Source organism: Takifugu flavidus, chromosome 1, assembly GCF_003711565.1.
Source record: "Takifugu flavidus isolate HTHZ2018 chromosome 1, ASM371156v2, whole genome shotgun sequence".
In the NCBI taxonomy this organism is placed as follows: domain Eukaryota; kingdom Metazoa; phylum Chordata; class Actinopteri; order Tetraodontiformes; family Tetraodontidae; genus Takifugu; species Takifugu flavidus.
The window spans coordinates 16,886,051-16,905,593 of NC_079520.1; the positions used below are offsets into that span (position 1 = coordinate 16,886,051).

Here is a 19,543-nt window from a genome sequence, read left to right on the forward strand (position 1 = left end):
AGCTGTCTGCTGCAGTGGATTGACTTGTCTATGTGTGTAAATTTAGTCTGTGTAGCTGCAGCTAAGTCAATTTGACTTATTGATAGTGTGCCCCGAGGAAGGCCAACATGACCGGAACACACAGGCCCATCCCTTTTAAACCAGTTTTATTATGGTTTAAGGACTTTTTAATACCTTTCCAAAACAGATTGCCTTTGATTGCATCTTTTTTTTTACTGGGGATATCCGGCATATTGGGAGAGGGAGCACAGCTGGAAACCACAGGAGAGCGATAATAATGACAGCCCAAGGGGATGGACAGGGTTAGTTTAGGAACACGTCCATAAATGTCAGTGCCAATCAGGCGCTCATGTATGAATACCAACAGAAGGAAGTGTTGTGTTTCAGAATAGCAGGATGGTGAAATTTACCTTAGCAACAGCTGGAATACGGCACACATTGATCACTGACATAGGTCCTGCTCAAAAATGACCATTGAGGTCTGGGACACAGTCATATTTACTCATCTTCATTACACTTGTGGCTGCGTTATTCTGCCAGTCTAACTGCGGCAAAGACCGTAATGGGAAGAACTAATGTGTGTTAAAATCGCTGATGTAAACAGCCGTTTATAATTAAATGCATACTGTTGTTCTGTCTGTGATATTTTTATGTGTCCATGACATATAGAAAAAAGCCTGTGGAACTAGGTGAAATGTCAAAATCCAGGGGAATCTCTCAGACCTCTTTCTGCATATAGTCCTCTCATCAGCACTTCTCCTGAGAGAGAAGTAAAATAAGGGGCTGGACAACAGCAGGAGCTGCATGGACGACAGGATGAGAAGGCTACTGGTGTGTGCGTGTGCGTGAGTTTACTGCCTATATTGTCTTATTATATTTGTGGTTTCTTTGTGTGTCTCTTAAGCAACAGAGAGCAATAGTATAGAGGCACAAGTTTCAGTGAGCCCTGACTCGTGGGTTATTTGGGAGAAGGAAAACAGCACTAATAGATTCTGTAATAAAGCAGTGAAACTTGCCATTCATCCAAAGGTACTAGCCATTTAACTATCACTATTACGATAAGTGTAATATAGCATCATTTTACATGTCCATAGCTCCATCATCAGCATAGACTCTAACTCAGTCATGAGATGTTGAATAAATTAGCAAATATATTTGTACAGTTTCAAATTATATATCTGCTTTAGCTCAACATAGCCATCCCTATGCTAAAAATCCCTGCCTGCCTACTGCGAATCAATTATGTGGCATCCCCGTGCTGGCAACCCTAGCACGTGTTCACACCGTGATCCCCAAACACCAGACTGTTAGCCTCAGAAACAATTAGGATGACAACGTGAGTCAACACCTTGTGTTTTGTGATGGGCTCTTCCCTGCGGCTGTTTTCATAACTGTCAGGCCTCTTTCATTAAAACAAAGATATAGTGTCAGCCATGCAGAGACTTCTCAAAACAACCGATTTGGTTCCGACTGGTGAAAATGAATTATCTTTTGGACTTATAAGCTAAGCTCTTATCAGAGTGACAAGTCTGGAAGGAAATATTTAATATGCAGCTTAAGTAGCCCATCACCTGTCTGAACCACCTACATTTCTGTTCCCTGGAGTAAAATGCCACAGTGTACACAATGCACAGTACATGCGTGTAGCACATAATGAAATTCTCCAGTCTCTTATCCTTGAATCCCATTTAAGTGTATGATTTTTGTGTTATTTCTGCACTCCCTTTAAAATAGCATGGACAACACACAAACACCTTTTGTCCGTGGCCTTGCGCTCAGCGAAGCTGCTGCAAATGTACCCACCTCTGCTTTCTTAGTTTGTCATAGTCAAAGATGTGAGCTTCAAGCCGACACTATAGCACAGAGTCGAAGAAAGAGACAAAAAGGGAAAAAGGAGAAGAGAGGAATCCTCACTACCCTTGGCTTTCCATTAAAGGGCATGGTGTATATATTTTCTAAAATTAGAGCATTAATAAGGCCCAGAACAATTTTTTGAAACCTTTTGGAAGGCAATCATAAACCACTTCAGCAGCTCAACAGCTCTCACTGAAACTGAACAACCGGTTACAGTGACGTAATGTTTGCTAGGCAAGCATAGTTCTAATAACTTTAGCTCAAGACAGGAAAAGCATCACCAAACAAACAAGGGCGCTCCGCCTTGATATGAGATTGCGCACAATTACTGAACTTTGCTATGAGATCAAGCTGAGCCTTGCCAGTTTCTGACGGCATTGTTGTTAGACGCTTGGTCTCAGTAAGACAGTGATCAGCACCGCCTTTCCAAAACTGGCCCGGAGCCGAGGCCTGAAGGGAAATGCCTATTTGGCCATGCCAGAAGACCAGGACAGAAAAGTACCACTTCAAAGATGAAACTTCCTCTGAAAATATACACAATGAACCATTAACATGTGCTACCAAACATATGTGACGATGACAATGTGCTGCCGTTCTGCACTGTAGGATCAAGATATCTTTAGCTCTTCTCTAAGGTAAATTAATTCATGCCGAGATCAAACCCAACTAAACTCAAAAGCAGCCAGTCAGCATGTTCCACTCGGTTCACTGGCTGGGCCTTAATGGTTTCTTAAGTCTAGGACCAGAAAACAGCAGTAGCCAGTAACCAATTCTAGCATAAAGAGGCATTTGTACACCTCATAACAGGCAGTACATACATTTGACGGCTTTAAATGAAGGCTTGTCCTGCGTACACTGTAGCCAGTCAGGATGTGAAGAGATGATTCTGTTACTGCTACTTCAGGCATTATTAAGTCAGTGTCATGGGATCATTTTAAAGCAGAATAAACAAACAACTGTTCTGATAGATGCTAAGTTCCCGCTCCCTTAGCTCTTCAAAAGCAGGTGTGCTCCTGGGTTATTTCAGTTTTTTAAAACCATTCCACCATCATCAGTTATTACCAAAGGGTTACGTGAGGCTGGAGAATGTGTGGAGCTCCCTGTGTGAGACCGGCTCTAAATGCTGCCTCGACTCACGCACACTCAGATAAAAATGACTCACTGCCATGATTAATATTTACTGGCACAGATTGGGTAAACAGAGAGAGAGAACTTGATAGCTTTGCCTTGGCTACTATGCGCTTGATGATGGAGCTAATTCATATAGGAAATGACAGGAATGCAAAGAGCGATCTGCAAAATGCATTGGAAATGTATCAACCTTTCAGAGCAATGGCACTTCCGTTTAAGGTTTTTGTTCAATTTTACGTTATCTCCATCAAACCGAGAAAGTGATGATGCAGTAATTTAAGAGATTATATGATGAAGCTTTAGTCTCAGGGGTCACTATGTCCTTGAATCTAATGAGTTGTAATTACAACCAATGCTGAAATACTTTCTTCACTTTTTTAGTCACAGTCCGTAACACTACAATCTTTTTTTTTTTTTACAAGGTTTGTGGTAAAAACAGCATGAATCACGGTAAAGTTCTTTGACTTCTACTTGTCTGGGATGAATGTTGCACTGTGTCCACTTACACTGTGTGGTTTGAAAGAATGACGGCAAAGGCTTAGTCACGACAGAAACCCAACAGGCAGGAAGTCTTGAGTAACACCTCTTTTACAGGAAGAAAACTATCTGAGTTGAATATGATGGCTGTGTATGCTCCTGAATGTGGTGGTGCTTGGCTGTTTCACAAAACAGAACCAGCTACACAAAGAGTCTATTTAGAAAATGGCTTAAAAGTGGAGCACTGCTGCTCCAACAAGCAGCATTAAGACTATTCAGAGTTAAACTTGGTAAATATCTCACTCCTGTAAAAACAGAAAGCTACTAATGTGTTTTGCTGCAGGAACAAGAGTGACATTATGTGTTGTGCAACTAGACTACATATGCCACACTTTTGACTAGTTGAGCATGATTACTTTTAGGATGCAGGTTTAAACCACTTCACTTTTATATAAACCTGACCTGGATTCAGGGTTGAGTGATAAAGTAACAATATTGCTTTTCCACCAATGCAAGCCCTTAAACCACAAAAATATATCAAAGTGCTGACTCACTAATAACTGCAGACTGCAAATACTGCAAAAAAAAGAAGAAAGAGGTCATTTCTGACCTCTAGCTGTGCCCTCTCTGAATATTTCACAAGGTCTGCTCATTTTGATGAGTGATCTGTCAACTGTGGAGACAGCTTTAGACACTTGAATCTTTAAACAGAGGAAGCCATCTCATTGAGTTTCACCGGACAGGACACAGCGACTCAACAGCAAGCAGGAATGAAGTGGAAGCTATAGAATCGAAGACGGGGAACAAACACAGGAATAAAGCCATGCTACTAATGCTTCTGGGTTTTTACCTGCTCTTTTCTGGGTACCTAAACCTGGAGGCAAGGAGCACTGCTGACAGAGCATGATCTGAGAGGAACTTTCAGACAAACAGCACAAAGTTTTACTTCCCATTTCCACGGTAAACTGATAACATACATCCTTGCTATAGGATTTCTCTGACAAGCAGACTTTTACTCAAAATCACGGGCAGCTACAGGGTAATGTTAAACTCTTCAGTAAAACAATGTTACTATCAATTAAAAATACTGTGTAATTTGTTTGAAAAACTGCCAGGAGAGAGTGTGGTTTATCAGGAGCCCAATGGATTAGGTTACTGAACATATGCTACAGATTTCCATGGTAACAAGTGAGGAGGAATCTAATCATGTCAGTTGCAGTGCCAATAGGCTATTTTTCCCTTGCTGCATCAATGCTCTGCTTTCCAATAAAAAAAAAGCACCACTCTATCAGACAAAGCCTGCATGCCAAATCTATTCTGGAGGCCAGGAGGCTGTACTGACACGACCCAGTATTTATCAAACTGGGAGGACACCCTCAAATACGGTACTTCAGACATTTAACACGGCCAGTGACAACACTGGTCGAAAAAAAGTAGAGCCGTTTTAATCCAATTAAATGTGGCAGAACCAGTAGAATGGAGCCGGGATTAAAAACCATCATCCTTCACGGCAGGGTAGTGGAGACATTAGGATGGCCTGGGGAGAGAGCTGACGTTCACATTAAAAGGATGCATGGACCGTAGGTAGCGCAACACACAGCAGTGTGGACAGAGATGGAGAAGGATGCAATCACAGTTTTTGTGTAACAAGCCAAGGATAAAGTGCATTAGAAAGGCTAATTTTCAAATGTGCTCAGTATTCACTCTCTCAAAGGCCAGCGAAGCTTTTCTTGGGTTGTCAAAGCTTCATTTGTGTGTACATAAGACCGACAGCCTGAGTGCGTGTGAACAAGAGCAAGAGGGGGGGATGGGCCTACATTAGGTGATTTCAGATGCTATAGCAGGGATTCTACTGTCTAAAACACCTAATGTCACAACCTGTGGAAAATTGTACAGTAAATCAGGATGAGCCTTTGTAAAGTGTAGATCCATCAATGTCTGCAGGTACATCTGAGTGACATTTAAACCTAATGTTTATTCTGGCAGTATTGTTGCTACATACATCGGGACAAATGATTTAAAAGCCCATTAAATGGAAAAGCCAAAAAGGCTGTATGATGTAATACTTTACTGACAATAGATTTAATATTTGAGCTCTCTTCAAGTGTGACTCCAATTGATGAAGCAGTGATTAAACTTGGGCTAAAAACATATCCGTCTATATTTTAAAACTAAGCAGCTAAAGTAAATAATAGAAGCCACGACAGTCATTACTATTGAATAGATGGGTAAGTGCAAGGAGAACACTGACAGCAGCAGCAGGCAGTATTCAACAAAGATGAAAGAGCAACTAGAGGCTGATTCTGAATAAATAATGACAGCTATTGTTCAGGAATGTGATCGGGCCTTTGAAAAATCAATAACCAACAAGCGGACCATGATGCCCCAAGTGACTCAGCAATAGCTTCAATGCACCGAGTTGGTTGATGACGACTGTGTGCTATTGTTAAATGAAAGTCAAGGAAAATAGAAAGTGCTTCCAAAGAAGTATCTGCAAGTGGGGCTGAGACGCTCATCTACTGCGAGAACAGCGGGAATAAAATCTGGATGAGCCGCACGATCAAACTCAGAGACACCGCCTGTAGGCTTTTTTTACGACTGACAGAAAGCAGTGACTAGAACAATGGCTTACTGCAGAACTTTTTCATGTAGATACAGTAACTGAATATTTTAGTGCATACTCAAAGAAAGATCACTACTCTCGAACAGATGTGAACTCTCTCAAGGAAATAGAAGTGTGTGCTCAAACGGAGCTGCTTTGTAGTCCTATATTTTTGTTTTCTTGGGTGTGCATTGTGCTTTATAATAGCACAGACGTACTGAATACTGGCAATCAGTTTGCTACTGCAACTCCTGAGAAAAAGCATTGCACCAAAATCCATCATTCAATGATCCCTGGTCTAGTTTTCATTGGGCTGATAAAGGTCAGGTCAATCCACTCTGCTCAGCAAATGGAGTGTATACTGTACAACTGTGCCAGGAAGTGGCACAGGAATTTTGCTTTACAAAGCCGGATTAAGAAGATTTTGTTTGCATCACAGAAAAACACCAAATTGCAGTTGCTTTTTAAAAAAAAACAAAACTATTTTTATCCCCATGGGGCAATTAAACACAAAGAGCCCCTGACTAGTAGTTCGCAAGAGCAGCGATCTGAAAGTGGGGGGCAGAACCTAACCTGTATGCTGATTAGATATGCTATTATATAATTAGGGATTTGGTCACTCACTGTAAAGTTATTGAATCCAAAGTAAACTCTTCTTAAAGCTGGAGAAAGACGTAACAAATGAGCAACAATAAATAACAACAACAGTTCCAGTGGAGTGTATGTCACTGCAGTGTTATGCTAGTCAACTACAGAACAACAGCCTCAACAGGCACACAGCGGCACCCTAAAACGATAGTTTCATACAGCCCTAATTACATTTAATCCAGCCTGCAATGTCCCTAACAAATGTGACTTTTTTCTTCAAAAATGCACTAGCCAGACAAATGTGTTGGCACCCAACTAGGCGGACATTGTTGGCTCTTACCTGCGCTCACGGTGAGGCAGAGGCTGCTGCTGCTGACGTGTGATGAAGGTGGTGCCCCACACCGGGCTGCTGTGGCTGTTCCTAAGCCAACCAACAGGGGGCGATGATGGGTACAGAGTGCTGCGGAATCCATGGTCGGACTCTGTCTCTGCAGTAAGAGACGAGGCTGAGCTCCCCATTACCACAGTCAAGAGCAAATTAGTCTCTGAAAACACCCTGATGGGCCCTTTTTTGACCACAGACTGAAACGGGATCCACACTTTTGGGGAGAAACAAGGCGATTTGTGATAAGCTATAGAGATTGCTGGTACCACCACAGCATCTCAAGTGTTTGTAGTTGCTTTTACACTTCTCCTTTTAAATAGGAACAAATTTCTTGCAATCTTGCTCCTGCTTGCGAATACAGCAGTGAAAGGAGAAGGGAATCAAACATGTTTTCCTGTTTCCTCCCATGTTCCATGCACAGTCCCCTGCAGTCTGTGTACTCTCATACCGGGTTCTCTTGCACATGCTACCGTAGTCAAATATGGAGGAGTGAATAAAAGCAATGGTCTTGACCTTCTTTCAGCATCTCAGCAGCTAAACAGGATACCTCAGGGAAATGAGGTTCAAGTAGCAATCACGGGGAATATGGAAATGAGTGTCTTCTATAAAGTCGATAAAGACTGGGAATCGATAGTGGTATGGAATTTGCAAGAAAGATTTGTTTTATCTACAGATATTCACAGTGCAACCACTAGAAGAAAACGACGCATGCTCACGGTGGAGTTTGGGCCACATTACAAGTATGCAAAACATCCAAGTCCGATGTTCCAGTCATCCACCCTTGCAGCTGCTGGGCAATTTCATAAGATGTTTGAAAGCTCAGAGTTTTCTCGCAGCCTGGGGGGAAAATCTGGATTCCCACGTGAGAAAAAGACGCATGGACTTGTGAATGAAACAGGAGAAACCCAAGCAGATGCTACTGTCGTCAACTGTCGTCAACGAATGCCAACGACGTGTACACCTTCAGCCTCACGTTTTGTGTCGCCGACACGAGAGAAAAATTCCCAGAAGTTAAATTCCCTGTCAGGCTGCAAACTTCTGCCAGTCTGGAAGACGATCCCAAATCCCGGTGCCCGAGAGAGAGAGCGTGAGTGAGAGAAGGGGGTTATTTTCTGGCTGATCCCACGGCCGGGGCCGGTCAGTCGAGTTCCTCAACTTGTTTGAAAATCCCCGATATTGACGTATCGAAAGTATCACTCGTCGGGGAGCTGTCAAGGAGACGCCACACTAGCAAATATCATGTGGTGCAGTTTTAGGCATCCAGATTCAACGATCCTGGCATGATTCTCATCAGATAACGCTGTACACTGACTTTGAGTTGGACCCAGTAACACTGCGAATCACTACTTGGCGGAAGAAAGGTGTCGGTTCCCACACAGCGATACGGAGGCCACGAAAGATCGCGCAGCTTGGGAAATGTTAAAATCGCCTTAGGGAGGCAGGACTAAAATTCTGAGTCCCCTGTCACCAACTAGTCCATTGCTGTGTGCGTTCCAGATATCCACCCTGGACGGCGAGATGCTGATCCTCGCTGCTGTATGGCAGGAGCCGTTCGTGCTCTCTCCGCGATGTCGCCTGTTCATAATGGAAAACTGCTCCGCCGCCAAATATCCAGACTTGATTTCTCCATTGGAATGTGTTTTGGTCTTATTTTGTTTTTTCTCCTCTCCTCCGCGTTCTTCTGAAACGCCTCACTGGTAACACGAGCGAAGCAAAGGAGGATGCAATCTCCTCACAGCGGATTACCGGAGTGTCAGCAGCGCGCATGCGCACTGCCAGGGCGAGCACAGAGCCGCTGAGGGGCTGCGTTCAAGAGATTTAAATAAACGTCAACAGAGACACAGCCGAGAAGATCTCACATGGATGAGCAAAGTGAACAGGTTGAGCTAATGAAACAATCGTCCAATCACGTGTCACGTTTAAATGGCAGGCATTAGACTGCCATTTAATGGCTAATCTAATGCCATCTGATAACTAATGTTTCTTGGGGGGGGGATTTCTACCTCACCATCATTGTCAAGGACAAGTTAAACAGTAGCCAGCAGTCACTGGCACAATCTTTGGCAACTGCTGTCCCTGCATGTTACCGAAATCAGCCTTCAAATGTTCGCTCGTCCCTTTCTTTTCCACTTCACATCCCTTTGCTGACCTCTTTTCTGATTTCCGAGCCTCTCTCCACTTACCGTGTACATGGGCAGAAGAACACACAAAAAAGCATAACGTGAAACACTGTATTGGATGCAAAGTGCAAAAGAATCTGAAGCAGATTCTGCAAGCATGTGATGTGCACACACAGCTCTAATCAATGTTGGTAAATGCACAAAAAAAAATGTTACAAAAAAACATTTGTCCAATTAAGTGGGTCATTAAATAGAAATACAGCCAACACTCATGCTGATAATCTAATCTGAATGCAAAACATCATGTTTGAGTTTTAATTATTGTCACATTTCCCAGTCATCTTAAACCACCAACTTACAAATCGCACACAACAAAAACAAAACTGTGGGCTCTTTGCAGAATTACAAGGCAGGACATAAATGTATTCATACTGTTATCACTGAAGCAGCATTTTTGATTGCACTCTCTGAAGTCACAGTAATGTTTAAGCCATATATGGGCGGAACAAAATTCACTTTAACCCCTTTCAGAAGGAAAATAAAAGAAACCCTTTGTTAAGGCCACACCTGTCCAAGGGCCACCTGTCATTTTACAATTCAGCACCCAGAGAGACGGCAGCTGAGATAGCCAGTGCCAAATAGCCAAAGCCTGAGAGGGAGAGAGGAATATTGGATTTCATGTCCTCTCTCCGAGGACAAACAGCGGTCAGAAGGGAGCGACAGGATGTGATTTCACAGCTTTAATATTTGTAATGTTTACATCGAGTAAAGTGTCCTGACAACCACTGGCTCATTTTTCTTCTAAGATGCCACAAAAACATAAATGGCCAAAACATCATCCTTTGAACAAGATCACACAAACACAGCAAATATATTATTTTGCACTTTATATTTACATTGGTAAATACCAAAAGAAAAATGTAAAGGTGGTAAGCTGAGGCAGAACTAAAGTCACATATCAGCATCTCCGGACAAGTGGATCTGGTCTTCCTTTACATGCATTACCTAGATTAATATGCTTTCGCTCTCTGAACTTCTCGACTCCTCTTAACAGAAGCAAAACAAGCCATATTGACATTACTGGTTTCCTCTTTTCTGAGTGACGTTGCTGCAGGAATCACACTGGCTACAGCGGTCGATAGGTGTAGCCACGGTTAAATACAAGAAACTGTCAAACAATAAACATCTATGGACAAGTGTAAACCTTTTCAATAGCAGGCGCTGGAAACCAGAGCCGGTAGAGCAACTCTCCAGGAACCCATTGAGACACTGGGAGTCCCGCGTTATAAACAAAGACACTCTTTTTAGACCTCTATCGACGAGATCAGAGGTGTCCGACAGACATGTATTCAGTGATTATTCCTCAGAAACCACATGTTCTTACCTCGGATGAAGTAATAAGGAATTATTCCTGCTTTCAGTCCTCTCTGTGTTAACTTTTCAGAGCCATCAAGACGACAACTTGTTCCCAGGTTGTACTTTAGCCAGCGTGACCATTCCAGCTGTTAGCTTCAACCCTTCGGTTGCTACTGCATTGTTCAGACATTTTTCGTGACAAACACGTACATGTAGGGTTTATTTTTTACTCCATTGGATATTGTTGAAGCTGATATGATCGTGAACGTTTACCTCAAACATTCCGGGGAGGAAGAGGAATCTCCAAGGAGCGAATAGATAGCTTGCGTACGTCAAATTTGCCGCGGGCATGAGCAGATATATATAAACGCATGAAGTCTTACGTAAAAGCCATTGCAGAATCACAGGGTAAAAGACTCAATTTCCCATGTTCAACCCTAACATTTACCAGGATATCCGGGTATGAAGGCCATCACCCTTGACCCAAACGAATCTATCCGATGTATTATACTATAGCTAAAATACATTTCGAATGTGTAAATATGCCTTAACGTTTATTTTCTGATGTAAATCCAAATCGAATTTTTAATTTGAAAAATCATTTACATTACAGTCTGTTCCGGTGTGACCGCTTTCAGGTAGTGGTACTTTACTGCCATCTAGTGGTACATTATTATACATCGGCTTCGAAACATTTTGGATTACCGTCTCCTCCAGCCTATGGACTGCTTCATTAAAAACGGATTATTTGACACCTTAAAATTTACATTTATTATTTAACAAGCGTTATTAATGATGTTTATGACATAAGTGAATTTATATAAAAGATCCGACATGGCGATATCAACAGTTGAAGAAAAGGATTGTACAGGATAACTGAATGTACATTACTACCTACATTTAGCTTTGGAAGGAGAGAGAAATGTGGGAAACATTCTCCACTGTCTTTAATCAAATGGGACACCTGGTGTATATGTGGGTTTATCTTTCAATCGTGCTTAATTCTAATTAATGATCTGGGTACCATATTGTTTCGATTTTGGGAACAAATTGACCAAAAACCCAAGTAAAATTTAGATGACATTTAAAAGGAGTGAGAAAACGGGGTGAGTATGGATTATGGTTAATACCGTGTCACCCAGGTCGTTTGAACCATGGACGTTCAAAGTAACAGGGTCAGTAGCTATATTTCATTAATGACTTATGATTAATTACCCTGCGTGCACTCCATCTCCATAGATTGTGTCTGAAACCATGGGAGGAAATTAACCCAGGAAATTCTCCAACGGAAAGGCCAGACACTGGCTGGAATTGTGCTTTATCGACTTATCTTCAGGCTTGAGCGAGGCGGAGCGAAGCATCCATTGATTCAAACGGAGAGAAGAGTTGAGATTGAGATTGAGTCTCGGCGGGGGAGGTTGCGTTTAATGCCGCGTTGCGTTCACGGTGTGTGGTCAGAGACATCCAGCACGGGCGCAACAAACTCAGATTCCCAGCTGGAATTTGTAGCCGATGGTGGCTCGACGCGACGCGGCGTGGGACGGAAAGGGAGAGCAAGTTTTTGTCGGCAAAAAAGTAAGGGAATGATTACAACTTTGACTACTTGTTGTATGTCCCCCCCTACACTCGGGTGCACTTGTTCTTGCTAGAAATGAAATAAGATCATTCCAGCTGCTTTCACTACGCTTGTTTTAGGCAGGTTTGTTTGTTAGCAGCCTTTAAAAGTTGCTAGCACGTCGCTAAACACACTGTTTTTAAAAGCTCGTGTCGGTGAGTACACACTGTTGTCATGACAATGCTAGGGAAACCCGGCTCGAGGCTCGTGGGAAGACAAAAGACACTAGCTTCTATGTCCAGCATGACTTTCTCAACAAATACCCCTCCAAAAGTGTAAAGACAAGAGCCACCTGGGGAATTTTGATAGTCTCATTAAGTATTCCAGATGAAAGTAGTGTAGTATCCTGTGCCAGAGCACACTGGGACATATGAGGGGGATATGTGAACACTGGGGTTAAGGTGTGTCCTGTGTTTATATGAGACAAATGTGACCCTGCTAGCCAGGAAAGGGATGCTTTTAGTTGGCCCTTTTCTGTTTTATGGCTAACACACGTGGAAGTGACTAGCTGACACAATTGTCTTAGGGGAAAAGGAAAAAGGTGTGTGCGTGTGTGTGTGTGTGTGTGTGTGTGTGTGCGAGGGTGTGAGGGACAAAAATTGTGTCATTGTATGTTGCATAGAGTTTGTAACAGGAGGAAGGTAGGTCAGGGTCTCTCAACATGGTCAGGGACTTGTGCGAACACGTGGAGGACACTTTATTTCTGTCACTACTACAGATGTTACCACATACACTGCAAACACACACCCAGCAGGAGCGAATCAGGCAGCCTTTGGCTATACAGTGATTAATGACGGCAAGATGAGTTCTCCCCACTGATGACTCACGATTACACCTGTTTACCCTCTTGTGCAAGGGAGGTTTTCACAAGTCCAGGAGCTTAAACGTGACAGTTCCCTGGATGGGCGCCATATTTGTTAGTAAATGCGACATCAGCAACGCATCCTGACATGAACCTCTGCTGCTGGCAATGAACTCGGACCAAAACACAACCAAATCAGTGAAACCTTTAATATTTACATCATAGTACTACACTTTTATTAAAATAGCATGCTAATCAAGTACACATGCCTACAGATTGAATTAAAATGTGTCTACGGAAACAGTTTCAAGTGATTAACTACACTTTAAAACTATAATGGCTTCAGACTACCGTAATGCTTACTCAATAATACAGGCTCATTCTCTCAGATAATCAGGAAATCAGTTTAGATCTGAATATTAGGTGAAAAACAGTGTTTTGTTGTATGGGCAGTAATTGGCAATGATTTAATAAAGGGTTTAATCTGCTGGAACCCACAGCTATAAATTAAAGTTGTGTTATCTTTGAGTTGCTCCACGTCTCCTGTCTAGACACACAGTCGTCCTTCAGAGTGTCTCTTCTTCAAAAACTACTGAAGTGACATAAACTGTAAATCATACATGCAGTAATAATAGAGAAAGCAAACCGCTGTAGAAACAGACTAACACAATCATTCAGTTCCTATGATCGTAAATTTTTAAGAATTATGCATGATGTGTGGTAACATATCACTATTGATTGTTTGTCCTGCCAAAATCAAACTGTCAGCCCTCCCTCTGTGCTTGTGTGTCAGGGCATGCAGCTCCAGTCTTTCTGTCTTGTAGCCGCAGGCCCTAGAAACACACTGACACAGGCCCATAAACACAGACGCACGCATGCGCCCACTCACACACATTCATCCAGTTGGGCACATGGGGCAGCATGAACAAGCCTCCATCAAAGTTACATCTGGGTCTTATGCATGTTTGATGGACAGACAGGCAGCAGTTGGCCACTGCCTAAAAATACTGCCCAGATTAGCGTGCGTGAGTAACTGAGAGATCGGGATTTATGCAGGAAACATGAACAAACTGAATGGGACGGCCACTGATGGTGCACTCATTAAGGGACGGGCAGGCACCAAAACGTTGTTAAGAATTCTTCCTCTATTGAGTAACAGTTTTTGTCTTGTCACTAATGGGTTTGCCCTCCAGCTTTATTACATCATTCCATCATTTTGCCCTTTGGAGAATAACTTGTTTACTTAGACTAGAATTAAGCTTATTAATACTTGGCAAACTGCCTAATGTACTAGGTACACTTGTGCTCATTTGAGCCAGTTTTTTTTCCAGATTGATGGCTAAATTCACTTCTTTGATGCACCAAGAATTTTTGATTAATGTTTGATTGATCTTGACTGTAAATCTTTAACAAAGAATTCATGATGTAGAACATTAGAGATCTTTACATTCAGATGAATCAGCCAGATTATTTTAAAACTGGATTTTTTAAATGATATACAGTTAAATACAGGAATACTACTGTGACCAAGAGAGAACACACATCTCCATCTTCTAAACAACGTGAAATCTCATCTTCTGACATTTCATTGAACAACCAGCCAATAAAAATGCTTCTTCTTCTTCTCTGTTCATTTTTTCTCTGGATGGGGAACATAATGTACCTTTGAGACATTACCCCCATTTTCAGACAACTAATTACCAGAATGACCTCTAAAACAGGCCTAAACATGTGGAGTATGCAGCCGTAATCGCTCTAAGTGACAATATTGTGAAAGATTGTGGGGTAGCTGTGGCCCTGCCAATAAGACATTAATACTACTACTATTAATACTACTACTACTACGAATAATAAAAAAATAAATAAAGCAAAACCAAATGTTCAGTAGTAATTTCACATTTTCTTGTTCATTGGCCTCTGAACTGATTCAGCACAAACAGGCTTGGAGTTTACTCCGTAGCCATTAGGAACTTGTATTTTGGCCAGATCTACTTCGTCTTCATTAGATGACAAAAAGGGCACGTCTCATAAATCTAGTACACTAATAGGGTCGTTTGTTTTGCATCTTTTTGGAGATTTTTTTCCCAAGTGTGAAGGATCCTGATTTTACATTTGAACACAGGAACTCGGAGAGCGCAGAGAAACCGGTACCGATCCATAACGTATGCTGAAAACTCTGACACTCAACACTCCTGCACAATCCCTAAATAACACAGACAGTGGCTAACAAAGGACGGAGCTTGAGTGATCGTATCCACAAACCTTTTGGACAGCTAGAACGCCTCAGCCTTTTCTTGTACCAGTTTCCACATGGAGTTTGAACATGTTCACATTGTTCAGGTTTTGTGTTCACAGGTACATGTCAGGAGCAATCAAGGTAAACCTGGGAGTCACATTAGCCCCTGGGTCCTGGAATGGCGCATCTTGTTGGGTAAGGGATAATATGCATTTATTTTCCTTTTTCAGCTGTTGTGCTGTTCTTTTACTGTATTCATCAAATGAACTTCCTGACTCTATTTTTGGGCTTCCTGTAGCCATTGTTGCCCAGAGAAGAAGCCTTTATATATGTATCCAAACGGCATCTGAGAAACACTTAAGATCACATCAGCACGTCTGCATCTGCGTTCATGTGAAGAAGCATCTTTTTATGGATGAACCTTTAAAGGAAGCTTTTGCATTCGAGTGTAAGTAAAGACTTTTATTGGGGAGCATGAAAAGCCTCCTGACAGGTAGTTAATTCAAGCCCAGTCTGCCTGTTGTTTATGGACGCCCCTTCTGGCAGCTGGTGACATCAAGGCAGAGGCTGCGCAGCCTCTCGCTACTTTTGTTTGTCTTACAGGTTAATGACGTATGCGAACGTCCATCCTTATACGCACGCTGGAGGCATTTTGTACATTTTTTGCCAGAAACAGGACTAATTGTCAGGCAGCACGCAGGACCGCAGCACACAGGCTGGAGACACATGTAAACACAGACATTGGCTTCATAAACAGAGATCTTTTTTTGCCTCTATTCTGCAAAAGTTGGTCCTGAGGCTTCTCTCGAAGGAGGACACAGGTTGCTGCATGGTAGCTCGCCACACCTCACGGTTTGATGATAGATCACTGGTGCTCGTTGATGTTGCAGGTGCAGAGGGACTTCCCAAGAGTGTCCTTGAATCTCTTTTTCAGCCCCCAACTTCATGTGTGCTAGAGGAGAGTTCACCATACAGCCCAATAGCATTTTATTACCCACATCTCAGAGCCGGGGGGGGTTAAGACTACGACTGGGTAACCGCTGATCTTTGTGCCCTTCCCCAGGTGCTTCTTCTCCCATTTAGCCTGCAAAGGTGGTCTTAGCATGGCATCAGAGGAGATCTAGCAACCCTGCTAGGTGAACTGGTGAACGGATTTGATCCCATGGGATCGCATCCAGCTCCATTTTCACTGATTTTTCAAGGATGACGAGAATTACTTGAACTATGCAGTTGGTGCTGGACAGAGTCTGTTAGTATTCTGACCATCTGTGCAGGGTAGAAGCTTTGTCTGTGAGGAGTGTCTGGCCATCTGAACCGGTATTTGCACAAAGCTGAGTTCCCGCAGCGAGGTTGGACCCCTGCTCATTCTGGATCTGACGGCCAATTTCCTTTCAGTACATGATGGTTTGACTAGGTAATGGTCCCATAAAGCTTCTGTAGGGAAATCTGTGGGGGGGCAGTGCACCTGCAGTATTTAGTGAAATTCTGCTTTCACCTCTGCTGTTTGAATTTGAGCCCAAGTCGACAGTGGACAAGATGGACATAACTCTACTTCTGCTCCCTTGAGCGTTCCTGTCATTACTTCTGGGAAGACATTTTAAAAACTTTGCTTAAGAAATGGCCAAATTCCTCTGACTGTTGTACAAACGCATAAAATATATCATTTTATAGGTATAAGCCTCTACGACCTAGAAACAAATTAATCAGTGCTCCATAAAACGAGCTGGTGGGCCGACAAGTTGGGTGATCCCTCCCGTTAGATCCAATGTTAAACTCAGTGTGGAAAATATTTTAAAACTGAAAAACCTTCATTATTTAACTCATTGTTTCTCCTCCATTGTTTAACGTAATATTACAAAACATTACGTGCTTATATTTTAAAGTTTCCCACTTCTAACAAGCCCCCCCCCACACACACACAATAATATAAGTCACTTCAAAATGGTATAAATCCACATTTAATGATGGACACGGCTGACAGATCTGCCTAGCTCGTTTCATTGTGTGTGGGTAGATATTAAACTCGTTCTCCCACACCATTCCATCACATTTTCATGAAAATTCATAAAAAATAAATGTTAAAGTCTCCTGATTCTCACAAACCCACACACAACAATATTGGTCATTTGCAAGTGGTTGTAATAAGTGTTTTGATATGGGTCATGATCCGGTTCAGAGGGGTTCTGCTGTATCTGTCCCTACAGTGTGGGCCTGGCTTTAACAACATGTATTTGTTCCTAACACTTGTCAAATTGATACATATAGTTTACATTGAAATTTACCAATTAAATGAAAACATTATATATTTTTTTCATATATTAATTATCTTAATTTGGCCTTTTCTTGTACATGAATTTTTCAATGTACAGCAACAAACTTATATTTATTCAGGGTCTATTAAGACTCAAGTCTATTCTATTAAGTCAGAAGCCCTTTTTACAATAGATTAGATAATCCTTTTATATTTTCCCTTTTGCTCAGTGTTCATTCACTAAACTACTAAAGCAGAAATCCATATAAAATCAAATTTAACCTTTGCTTATATATCGCGACTCCTTTTGCCATTGCAGTATTTTAAATTTGTTGCCACATCGTGCAACTTTTCTTGCCATCGCCTGATGCCGCGCTCGTCTTGAGCCTGTCTTTCTGCCAGAAGATGGTGTTGTGATGGTACATTTTTGCACGGTAAACAGCCGACCCCTGTTGTCATGAGAGCTTCCAGTGCTATGTACATCAGGCACTCTATTCTATTTCAGATTGGGCTACTCTGGCATTGACATCAGCAAGGATGATAATGTTGTCATCAACAGGGACGTTTCCTGCAAGATTACGCAGGACAGCGTAAAACTTGTCCTTGTCTGCAGGGTCAGCTGGGGGTGCGCAGACGTGTGTGAGACTGTCTTAGCAAAGATACGTGTGAATCACAGGCTCATCACTTCTCAGTTCATTATTTCTACATCTCAGTGGTACAAGTAAAAGCAGAATGTGTAATTCAGACCTGTGACTGTACCCGGGAAGGTATGCACACCTTTTATGCTTTTCTTCCTTCCAAATCTGTAAAATGAAGCAATTCATCTCCACTGTGTCAATACTCCTCCCTTCCGAGCAATTCCTTTTATTGACATTAGCCTCAGTGATTGCGTAATCGTCCCCATTTTTAGCACGTCTGCCATTCTATGGTAAAATGACTAGCTTTCTCTTAATGACAAGGTTGTGTCAAGGACTTGAACAACGGTGGCGGCAGGTTGCAGACTTGCACAGCTCTGGCCGCCTGTTGTGGGCTGTGAGTCACTGATGAATCATTGCAAAAGGGAAAATCACTGAATGCACACCCGTACATTAAAGTGTACGCATGCATACGCTCTTATGAGTAGAGACAAGCAGAGTCCTTCCACTCAGTTACTTTGTTTGACATGTTCAAGCTGTGTCCTTTCACAGACCTGAGATGTAATAATGTTGAGAACAATTATGATAGAACAATTATTATATTATTTAAAATATTGTTGAATTGTTTGGAAAATTGGGGTTATTCTGGTGTTGATCCAGAGCTGTTGCGATATATGAAAGAGCTCGAGTGGTCTTGAGTGGATGACATTGCTGTCCATGTGAAGCTATCTTTTCCATCTGCCCGAGGTTGCTAATTGTTGCTCATTAAAGTGTTCCTGCATAATAATTGTGCTAATCATTATACAACAATGGAACCTGAGAGTTGCTGACATTTTAACAGAGGTACAATTGAAGTGACCCTCTAGAAGATTAAATTACCTATGTGAGAATTTCACTTATATAGCATTTTTAACATAAAAAAGTCTTCTCAATTTGTCACATTGAAGTGTTGTCAATAGAATACATTATGCCTAAGAAGACACTTTGATGTTTTTCATCTTTTTTTCATTACATATTGTGGTAATTTTGTTATGTCTGTTGACAATTTGTCAGTGTTCCTCCGGGGATGGCAAAAATGCCTTTTATCAGACTGTCAGACACTGGAGCAGTAATGAATTTCATGTGACTGATGACACTATGGTGTGATCACGGTCCAGCTTGTTCCTCACTGAACACTCAGTGAGTGATCACTGCCCCGACGTTTAGAAACTGACTTAAAATCAAGTTTTGCATATCAAGTTTAAAATCCTTTGTCTTGGCAACATGAACATTGTTCCTATAACACCTGGATAGTGTAGTTTCCTTTCCAGTATCAGTGGAATTCATGTGCAGCCGCTGACCGAGGCAAATTTGACATTTTCTTTTTACAGGGATTAAATTACTTCCACCTAACTTAAGAGGGCAGCGCCCTTTGGACAATACCTTTATTCACTCAGTCTTTGCTCTTTGGAGAGGTAGTGGCAACAGTATATGAGGACGTTTGGCACAAGC

The 19,543-nt window shown here is 42.0% G+C and overlaps 2 protein-coding genes across 5 annotated transcripts in view; one reads left to right on the top strand and one right to left on the bottom strand.

Moving 5' to 3' along the window:
* The window catches only part of capn15 (calpain 15), a 28,199-nt gene extending 17,311 nt beyond the window's left edge, over positions 1-10,888 (bottom strand). The window contains exon 1 of one of the 4 annotated variants that reach the window (XM_057035164.1): positions 10,787-10,888. Coding sequence is in view for 1 of the 4 variants with exons in the window: in XM_057035149.1 (XP_056891129.1) it covers positions 6,993-7,171 (179 nt within the window). In the remaining 3 variants the exon portion in view is untranslated. Of the gene's footprint in view, positions 1-6,992; positions 8,929-10,541 lie in introns of those variants that run through there. The other 3 variants (XM_057035155.1, XM_057035149.1, XM_057035173.1) reach the window with 3 other exon arrangements.
* Positions 10,889-11,892: 1,004 nt separating this feature from the next.
* LOC130529956 (ankyrin-repeat and fibronectin type III domain-containing 1) overlaps positions 11,893-19,543 on the top strand; it is a 91,661-nt gene continuing 84,010 nt past the window's right edge. Inside the window, exons 1-2 of the mRNA XM_057040720.1 lie at positions 11,893-12,088; positions 15,286-15,361. Coding sequence (XP_056896700.1) covers positions 15,345-15,361 — 17 coding nt within the window. The 5' untranslated portion in view covers positions 11,893-12,088; positions 15,286-15,344. The remainder of the gene's footprint in view (positions 12,089-15,285; positions 15,362-19,543) is intronic.